Source organism: Sorghum bicolor, chromosome 4, assembly GCF_000003195.3.
Source record: "Sorghum bicolor cultivar BTx623 chromosome 4, Sorghum_bicolor_NCBIv3, whole genome shotgun sequence".
NCBI classification, from domain to species: Eukaryota; Viridiplantae; Streptophyta; class Magnoliopsida; order Poales; family Poaceae; genus Sorghum; species Sorghum bicolor.
This window is the reverse complement of record NC_012873.2, coordinates 63,037,286-63,047,672: the sequence shown is the minus strand read 5'-3', so window position 1 is coordinate 63,047,672 and position 10,387 is coordinate 63,037,286. Positions and strand designations below refer to the sequence as shown.

Here is a 10,387-nt window from a genome sequence, read left to right as displayed (position 1 = left end):
ATTTTTCGAAACTAAACAAGGCCTTACCGTGAAGAATCTGTGGAATCTCCTAGGAGGCGAAATGGAGGCATGGAGAGCACAACGCCAAAGAAAGTCACACGGAGTACTCTGCAAATTATGCTCGCTCACGTTGACCAGGCATGACCTGTGCTTCTTTTACAATTGTACCAGCCTACCGGGGGCAAAAACGCGCTTGGGCCCTGACCCTGACACAAAAGACTACTCAAAAGTCTCCGCGCTCTGATTTCACCCGTCAGCGTATAATATACTACTGTAGTAGTATAATTTTAATGGGATGTTTAGTTTCCCGTAAAATGTAAAATACAAAATATCAAGAACTTTAGGGTTGTATTTAGTTTCATCCAAAATATAAAATTTATTGTTCTCATGAAGACTTTTTGAGGTTTTTTTGGTTTTTTTTTTGTCTCTTGAAGCCAAAATTCAAAACGAAGAATAGTCACATGTTTACCAAAAATTTTATATGATTTTTAGTTTTATTATGCAAAAAAAGACTAAAACCCAAATTTTTTTGATGAAAAAGAAACTAAACAACCCCTAAATTGAGATATAGTTTCTCTTCAATTTCATTGTAGTTGTAGGCAGGAGGGCCCGACGACGATACTGGTACAGAAGACGTGGTACACCAGTTGTATTTGTTGGAATGGTCAAAGTCTCCCGCGGTTCCGGACAGTAACGTGCAACGCAGCATATTCTGAAATTAGTCTCATATATTGAGATATACATATATATTCTTCCGGTCGTACTATGTTTGCTTACAATTAATGATTCTTCTGTAACTTAATAATTGCATTTTTTTCTATAAAGTTGATCATGCATACTAGTGCATATGCATGCCTTCCACCACTTGCGCAGCTTCTTCGACAAACGATCTTCAACATCAGAATGTCTTGCCAACGATTGGAGGGCAACGATGGCCCGCTTTCTTAGAGGTAACGTCGCTTCTTCGTCCGGTTCTTCTGTAAACTCTCCTATACTACCCAGTTCTGTGCTTGGCAAAGCTTGATACACACCTAAGCTGCTACAGCCTACAGCTTGCTATGCGCCAATGGCCCGTTTTGTCACTTAACAGCATCTCCAAGAGTTTACCAAATGAGATTGCTATTCTTAAAAATTTGGCAAAACAAAAAATTGTAGTCTCCAACAGATTGGTAAATTAACTTGGCAATTTTAGCAAGTTGTCATTCTTCCCCTCCGCACGCTCATATATGCGCGCACGTATCGACCGCGCATCGTAGTATCCCGTTCCGTAGCGGCTCCTTCCCGCGCGCCCAAGGAAACTTCGTCGTCTTCCTCCCGCGAGATCGGATCCGCACACAGCCATCTGGTTCACGTGCGCAGGGCCGGCCTCCTCCTCGACGGCTGTTGCGTGAACCATCTCATCAATTCACGGCGCAAGGCCGGCCTCCTCCCCAACGGCTGCTGCGTGAGTCATCTCATCAGTTCACGCGCGCAAGGCCGGCCTCTGCCCCGACGGCTCCTGCTGCTGCGTGATGCCCTTGATCCAATCAGGTACGTGGCTGCTTGGGGAGATGGCCGGCGGTGGAGATAATTGCTGGGAGAGGGAACCTTCACGTGCAGCATAGGAAGGACGACGCGGCGGTGGCATCAATCTCGCTGATTCTGCGACAACAGCTTGATCGGTAAAAAGAAATCTTGTGGGCCTTCTATTTTTGGTTATGGCAAATCAAGAATAGCAAACTCTTGGAAATAGTCTCTTTTTTTCATTTGGTATTTTGTTTTAGGAGTTGGCAAAACACAAGATTTGCCAAGTAAAAAATAGTAAACTCTTGGAGATGCTCTCCTGCTCATCCACTTGGTAAGTTTTGGCTTCGATTTGCAGATATGCTACCTCACCATTCTAAATTAAAAGACGTTTTGGCTTTTTTTAATTTTATTGATTTTTCTACGAATATAGACATTTGGTATATCTAAATGTATAGAAAAAATATATTAAAAAATTAAAATATCTTATAATTTAGAAGGAAGGGGATGCTTCAGATCCACAAAGAGACACTCAGCTATCAACATTTTTTATCGGATAGAACCAAAGGAGGTTGTGGCCTTGTGGGTACATATGTTCTGGAACGGAGGCCGGAGGAACTACCGACTAAAATAATCCGCGTAGAGTTGACTAACAAATACAAAGTCACACGCCATGGCAACGATAAATTAAAGGTACTCATCCGCTCCAAACCATCTCGTGAGAAGCGCAAACGACAGCGGGCGGACGGATGGAGGGCGCCGGCACCGGCAGTGCGGCGCACAGGCGGTGGGACACGTCGTCGTCGTCGCAGCACAGCTTCAGGACGTCCGTGAGCAGCGCCGCGGAGATCACCGGCGGCGATGAGATAATGGATGCGATCCTACCGGCGCCGCCCGTGGAGAACAGAGTTTTCGTGGCCGTCCCGGAGGACGTCAAGCACGGGAAGAACACCCTGCTGTGGGCGCTGGAGAACCTGGCCAAGGACGGCTCCGGCTCCGGGGTCGTCATCGCTCATGTCCACTGCCCCGCGCAGATGATCCCCATGAGTAAGGCTTCCTTAATAGCCCGCACTGTTTGTGTTTGGACGATTTTCAGATGGGTTAGTATCCATGAATCTGAAATTCTGAATGCTGCTGCCGTCTGCATCTCCTTGGGTTTGCTGTTCCTGGAACTGGTTTGGTTTGTTGACTCTAGATAGCAGTCAGGGTCAGGCAATCATAAGGCTTTCATACTCTGTACGGACAGCACAGCTGAAAGGGAATTTTCACGTTTTGTCATGCAAATCAAAGACTCATCTTCTTAACTGAGCTTCACTTGCTTACCTGCTCATTCTTTGTTAGCTGAGCTGCTAAACTTGTTTTCGCCGTTCCAAAAAAGGCGCTTCCATCTTCTGAATTCGTGACGCACGGTTCCGTCCTCTCAAAACCATGGTTGCTGACTAGAAAAACACTCTCGGAACTAGTATTATGCATTGATAGTGAACTAGTATTATGCATTGATAGTGACGCCTACGGTGGCACGCCTGGAGGTATTGTCGAGACTCGAGAGTCTCCTTACTCTATAGGAGTTTGGTTAAAAAACTTTCTAGAGGCATCGTTGTGAAAAACCTAATCATCCTCCTAGTTTACATCGCTGTTCTTGGTGATGTGCAGAGTGACGTATGACAGCCGATGTTTCTGAGGATCGTTGCTATTGTGTTTCTTCCGGTGGTAGTTTTGTTGTTGCCTCTTTTGTGAGGTTATTTTGTTTTGCTTTGCCTTTTATTTATTACAAAATGTTTCTTCTCTATTCATATATGTCCGACATAATCTTGCTATTCTCTATTCATTATTCTGTTATTTCAGTGGGAGGGAAAGTTCATTACACTATGGTGAATGCAAAACAGGTCAATGATCATAGGAAGAAGGTGCGAGCAAGGGCAGAAGAGAAACTAAATGAATACGTCAAGATATGCATAAGGCAGAAGGTGCTCCTCCTCATCTCTCTCATGCCATGAATACAACTAATGGACCACATAAACCATTCAGTATTGAATTGGAGAATATAGTGAACGCATATATATATGTATCTTAAATGACAAATTTCTGCCAAATTACCTTCCGTAGGTCAGCTGCGAGAAAATAATAATCGACAACGAGGATGTTGCTAAAGGGCTTGAGGAGCTAATTGCTCTTCACGGCATCACCAGGCTTGTCATGGGAGCAGCTGCAGACAAACATCACTCAAAGTAAGGATTACACACCTAATGATTGATGTTTTTCTCACATTTTTTTGTTGTAGTTTAAGGCTACAAAAAAACATCATCAAACAAAGCATTTAATTCCATATTAGCACACAAAGTTCTATATTGTGGAGCTAAATCTCACTGAATTGAAAGTAAAAAAGGAAACAGAAGGAAAAAATGGTGATTCTACCTAATAAGTGTTCCCCTATCATAGGAAAATGAAATCGCTGAAGTCCAAGACGGCACTCAGGCTGACAGAGGCAGCAGCTTCATCCTGTAAGATATGGTTTACTTGTAAAGGGCATCTTATATGCACCAGGTAAGATTGAGCCAATCTTCCTAAGATAAATATTATTTTCTAGCATATTAGTATATCAGTGAAGTGGTCAACAACTGTGGCTATGGTTTGAGTTCCACTAGAGTTAGATGCGGTAACATCTCACTTTTTCGAGTCTTAACATCGGCTATTACAACCAACTTTCATATTTTGCAAAAGAGTTAATGTCAGTAAATTTGATTGGAAAAATACCAAAGAGATTAAACCATACCTCTAAACGCTGCAGGGAGGCAAATACAACTGTTCCTGCAATACCACCATCACCTGCGTTCACGGTTGCATCAGGGTCATCAGTCACCAGCGTTGGTAGCCGTCTGAGATCAATGGCAATCAGTCATTCAGAGAGTGATGCATCAAGCTCCAACGGAAGTCCAAGGCACGATCAGATACGATCGAGAACAGAAGTGGGGCTGTATCCATCTCTAGAATCTATCAGTACATCGTCTGGGCTATATGAATCCTGTGGCAGGCCTACAAGAACATCAAGAAGTTCTATAGATTCCTGGGATGGATTTGGGAGGAGATCGCAGAACTCATGGCACGATCAATCAAGAAATGATGATGCAGTCACTATCTCTGGATCAGCAATGCCGCATGAAATGCAAGAACCTGATGATGAGAACTTTTCATCCCCTTCTCATGAGCTGGTATGTATCATCAATAGACATAACTTCAAGGTAAACAAAACTATCATATATGAATATAACAGGGGACTGAAGTAAGTTTGGTACCACACACAGGAAAATCCAGGCCTTGATGCTAATGCTAACATATACAGAAGACTCACAGAGGCTCTCAGTGAAGCTGAACGGTATAAGAGAGAAGCACACGAAGAATCAGCCAAACGCCTAAGGGCTGAACTAGATATGGCTTCAGCTCTCGGAAATGTAAGTGTTCTCCATTATCCATGATTGAGATTGCAAATACTGAACAAAGTCACATACTACTGCTTTTACAGGTATATGAGTCATATCAGCATGAGATAAGGCAGCGCAAAACAATCGAGGAAACACTGGCGAGCAAAGAACAGGAGATTGAAGAAATGAAAAGACAGCATGATGTGACATCCAACGAATTGAATGATGTCAAAGAGCAGAAACTCGTCCTTGAGCAACAAATAACAGAGATGGCATCTGCTATCAAAGATTACGAAGAGAAGATGTCAGCAAACGAATACCTCACCCAAATGTTGAAAACAGATAATGACAAGCTGCGACAAGAGCGCGACGCAGCTGTAACTGAAGCTGAAGGCTTGCGCCAGAAGAATGACAATAAGATTTCAGCACCATTGCCAGCTGAAACACTGAACACCGAGTTCTCCTACTTTGAGCTCGAACAAGCCACTGAAGGCTTTGATGAGAGGCTTAAGATTGGCGAGGGTGGATTTGGAAGCGTCTACAAAGGGTTCCTCCGCAACACAATCGTAGCTGTAAAGCTGCTGAATCCACAGAGTATGCAAGGACAGTCAGAATTCAACCAAGAGGTGAATCAATTCATCGGATCATTCTCTTTTTCTCTTCATTCAATCAAATAGGCAATTATATCATACCTGAACCTGACCCTTAAGTGTCGTGTCACCATTGCAGGTTGCTGTTCTCGGCAGAGTGCGGCATCCAAACCTTGTCACGCTGATTGGCGCGTGCCGGGAGGCCTTCGGCCTGGTGTACGAGTTCCTCCCCAACGGCAGCCTCGAGGACCGGCTCGCGTGCACCGACAACACGCCGCCACTGACATGGCAGGTGCGCACCAAGATCATCTGCGAGATGTGCTCGGCCCTCATCTTCCTCCACTCCAACAAGCCGCACCCGGTGGTTCACGGCGACCTGAAGCCGGGCAACATCCTCCTGAACGCCAACTTCGTGAGCAAGCTCGGGGACTTCGGCATCTGCCGGCTCCTGAGCCAGTCCAGCACCACCATCACCACCACCAGGGCCATCACCACGAAGCTGCACAGGACGACCACGCCGAAGGGAACCTTCGCGTACATGGACCCGGAGTTCCTGTCCACCGGCGAGCTCACCCCGCGGTCCGACGTGTACTCGTTCGGCATCATCATCCTGCGGCTCCTAACGGGGCGGCCGCCCAAGAGCATCGCGGAGGTGGTGGAGGACGCGGTGGAGCGGGGGCAGCTGCACGCCGTCCTCGACCCGACCGCGGGGGACTGGCCGTTCGTGCAGGCTAACCAGCTAGCGCACATCGGTCTGCGGTGCGCGGAGATGAGCCGGCGCCGGCGGCCTGACCTCGCGGGGGAGGTGTGGAAGGTGGTGGAGCCCCTCATGAAGGCCGCCTCGGTCGACGCCGGTGGGTGGCCGTCGTCGTCGCTGGATGACGCCCACGCGCCATCCTACTTCGTCTGCCCAATCTTCCAGGAGGTGATGAGCGATCCTCACATCGCCGCCGACGGGTTCACGTACGAGGCCGAGGCGATCACGGGGTGGTTCGACAGCGGGCGTGACACGTCGCCGATGACGAATCTGAAGCTCGACCACTGTGAGCTAACGCCCAACAGGGCGCTCCGCTCGGCGATTCTCCAGTGGCAGCAGCAGCGGCGGCGGTAACCGTTTAGGGACGCGCAAATTGAGCTCCGTGGCTGATGCTAACAACCAAATTTCAACTGCACATAGTGTTTGTAACTTTGTAGAAAAATAATTATAGAAGTTACAGTTATGAATTGTTTTAATTAATGACAGAAAATATAAATCTAAAATTATAATAAAAAAATATATTAAAGCATACCATATTATGATTATATATGTCCAAGACCGTGCCGGACCAGCCCCATGTCGTGCCATGCCTTAGATCGTCGGGCCGCTACGGGTCGTCGTACCTAGCGGGTCATGTCTCTACGGGCTTCGTGCTTGCCCTTTGGCCCAAGGCACGGTCTGTGGGTCGATTTTCGTATCGTGTCGGTCTACGACCCATCAAATCGACAACAACTCATTTTCATTATTTCATCATTTTCACCAATTATTCATTATTTTTACCCATATAACAATTAACAACACATATATACATATCATAACTACAATACCAACAGTTCATTTTTACCGGGCTCATCGTTGGAATAGGTCGTGCCGCGTACCTGGGTGGTGGCCTAGGCACGGCCTGGTCCCTCGAGTCGGGCTAGCCCGGGCTCGGTAGCCACCATGCCAGGCCACGGTTGCATGGCCATGTATATTATGAGTCTGTTCGTATGTCTTATAAGCCGTATTTTTTTGTTAGCTAGCATTGTTTTTCTCTTACAATAAATCAACAAACAATATTTTTCGTCATGACTTTTCAGACCAGCGAATAGGCTATATATTCACTATGTAGATATGCTCATGTTGAGTCTAATAGAATTAGTCTTTCCATTTTATGATTTTTGATTTTTGTGTAATTTACTATGATTTTTCAAATATTTAGCCAAAATTTAAAATATAAAGATAAAAACCTTCATAGCAAAAACTTTATACCAAATCATACCATATTATATGTTCACTATATAGACCTATTCATGTGGAGGCTAACAAAATTAGATTTTATATTTTATATTTTATGTGATTTACTATAATTTTTCAAATATTTAGCTAAAATAAATAAATAAATAAGACAAAACTATTGTTACTGTAGCAAAAGTCATTATTCACTATAGCAAAATCGTCTTCAAAACTGCTCTAGAGAGATAAAATATATGATTTAAAAAATTAAGAAAGGTGGTTTGCTGAATTTTAAAGTTAAAAGGAAGGAAAAACGGTATATCGTAAAAATTAAGAGAGGAAGTTTCAAACCGTGAGCCCGGATTGGGCCATTGAGGTTTCGTAGGCCGAAAAGTCAACGCTGACCAAAGCGGCAGAGGCCCAAAGGCTGGCCTGTCTTCTTGGAACCTATTTTTCGTGGGCCAATTTGATGTCCCGTTTGGCTACCCGTCTCTGCCGCGCGACGACTCGTGTCGTGTGAGGGGTCAAAAAAAATATATTTTTTACAACAGAGGGGTCAAAATATTGTTGCAACCTTTTTTCTTGGTCAATGAAATATTGTTACTACTTGTAAGATCAAGGTCACAGGAATTTGCATATCTAGAAAGTAGAAACACACACCGGGACGGATCTAGAATCACCATCTAAGGGGGCTAATTAGTAAAAAGTTGTTTAGGTTGGTTGTAGAATAAAATATTTTGGGCTAAATGTTGGAGATTTCTATGGGCTTCGAAGACTTGTTTATAGAAAATTTGGGCTGCACCCCAGGCTACAGCCCTCCTAGCCCGGGGCCTGGATCCGCCCCAGAACACACACAAGCCTTGTTTACTTCCTAAAAATTTTGTAAATTTTTATATATATATAAAACATTAAATATAGATAAAAATATAACTAATTGTATAATTTACCTATAATTTACGGGCGAATCTTTCGAGTTTAGTTAATTCATGATTGAACAATATTTGTCAAATACAAACGAAAATACTATAACGTTCATTTTGCAAAAAAAAAAAAAAATTGCAACTAAACAAAGCCACATACTTGTAATGGGCCAACGCCGAGTCGTCGGTTTGATTGCTAGTTTAAGTCAGGCCTTGTTTAGATTCAAAAACGTTTTGGATTTTGATACTGTAGCACTTTTGTTTTTATTTGACAAATATTATCCAATTATGGAGCAACTAGGTTTAAAAGATTCGTCTCGTGATTTATAAGTAAACTGTACAATTAGTTATCTTTTTATCTATATTTAATATTCCATACATGTGCCGCAAGATTCGGGCCTTGTTTAGTTCCGAAAAGTGAAAACTTTTCGTTACTGTAGCACTTTCGTTTGTTTGTGCCAAATATTATCCAATTATAGACTAATTAGGATCAAAAGATTCGTCTCGTGATTTCCAGCTAAACGGTGTAATTAGTTTTTATTTTCGTCTATATTTAATGTTTCATGCATGTGTCATAAGATTCGATGTGACGGGGAATCTTGAAAACTTTTTGGTTTTCAGGGTGAACTAAACAAGGCCTCGATGTGATGAAGAATCTTGTAAAGTTTTGGGTTTTTTTTAACCTCGGGTCCACACGCAAACCCATGAACCATGCCAGCATCAGCAGCCCACGTACCACCACGTACGTATTGCTGCAAATGCGGGTGCAGTCCTACGTAGTTTCCTGGTGCAACATGGGCTCACGGCGACGACTTTGGGGTACTTATTATAACTATTAATTGGCAGAATGGCGGGGTCAATGCAGCAAGCAGGACAAAGAGACACAGTCTCGCGCGCGCCGTGACTCGTCCCTTTCCTTCTGCCATTCACTACACATATACAGGGCACGACTACGACGAACTCACAACCACCGTACCCGATCGACCTCCCAGCGTTTCTTTCGTTCTGATCGTAGCGGCAACGCAAGCAAATGGAGGCGGCGGGCGTCGGAGAGCACGAGACGTGGGAGCCGCTGTTTTGGACCGCACGGTGCAGCCCCGCCACCTCGTCGGCGGGCTCCGTGCAGGACGAGCTGGACGACCGGAGCGCCGCGGCCGAGCACAAGGTGTTCGTCGCGGTGCCCGAAGAGGTCAGCGACGGGAGGAGCACCTTGCTGTGGGCGCTGCACAATTTGGTCAGGGAGGGATCCGAGATTGTCATAGCTCATGTGCACAGCCCTGTGCCAGCGATCGCCCAGAGTAAGCTTAATTATAGGATCAAAATAAAGTGGTTTAAACACATTTGTTTAAATTCTATATCATAACTGCTAGTAGTTCTAGTCCAAGACTTTTTAGAGCTTGGGGGAAAAAAACTGAGAGATGGCTCATCAAAGGCCCTGTTAATTGGCACCACAAATGATGTAGATTTGCAAATTAGCTGTGTTTTCCAGATTTTGGTGGCAACCTAGACCTTCAACGAATGGCATGCCATTAACTGGATCAGCTCCTGCTGGTTTATCCCTAGCTACAAAAACTCTCCAAGCTTGACCTATGCCAAACAGCACATAACCAACAATATTTTCCAGTTCACCTGAAGCGCAATCATGATTCTGCAAACATGTCTCTGTATCTGAATTTTGAAAGCAATTGCATCTGCTTTACAACTCTAGTAGCACACGTATGGATTGGAATTTGTTGCGTTTGTTACAGTTCCCATACCTACAATTGTCTACACAATATATAATCATGCCGTCCTAAAATAAGTGCCGTACGTAATCTTATATTAATCAATGAAAGAGTTTCTAGATTTTGTTTTTAAAAATAAGACAAGTGTGTAAATAACTACGAACTATGCCACTAGTAAAACAGAACGTCCCTTCACACTTCAAACAGAGCTTTTTGGGCAAAGGAGAATGTTCGCGTCTTACATTTTCAACGTAAACAG

The 10,387-nt window shown here is 44.3% G+C and overlaps 2 protein-coding genes across 2 annotated transcripts; both read left to right on the top strand.

The window, feature by feature from the left end:
• On the top strand, nt 2,173-6,745 carry LOC8073929 (U-box domain-containing protein 33). The gene is made up of 8 exons (XM_021459689.1): nt 2,173-2,550; nt 3,349-3,470; nt 3,610-3,731; nt 3,943-4,047; nt 4,292-4,712; nt 4,806-4,952; nt 5,024-5,548; nt 5,652-6,745. The coding sequence occupies exons 1-8, from the start codon at nt 2,253-2,255 to the stop codon at nt 6,621-6,623; spliced, it is 2,712 nt and encodes a 903-aa protein (XP_021315364.1). The 5' UTR covers nt 2,173-2,252; the 3' UTR covers nt 6,624-6,745.
• Nucleotides 9,262-9,894, top strand: LOC110434876. The gene has a single exon (XM_021459690.1). It carries the CDS (start codon nt 9,435-9,437, stop codon nt 9,765-9,767), a length of 333 nt encoding a protein of 110 aa, XP_021315365.1. The 5' UTR covers nt 9,262-9,434; the 3' UTR covers nt 9,768-9,894.

Excerpts from the sequence above, each read along its gene's own strand:
- LOC8073929 (XM_021459689.1), top strand. The coding sequence starts at position 2,253 with ATGGAGGGCGCCGGCACCGGCAGTGCGGCGCACAGGCGGTGGGACACG. Across the intron at positions 3,732-3,942 it reads GCAGACAAACATCACTCAAA|GAAAATGAAATCGCTGAAGT; the intron begins GTAAGGATTACA and ends CCCCTATCATAG. Across the intron at positions 4,953-5,023 it reads TGGCTTCAGCTCTCGGAAAT|GTATATGAGTCATATCAGCA; the intron begins GTAAGTGTTCTC and ends CTGCTTTTACAG.
- LOC110434876 (XM_021459690.1), top strand. The coding sequence starts at position 9,435 with ATGGAGGCGGCGGGCGTCGGAGAGCACGAGACGTGGGAGCCGCTGTTT.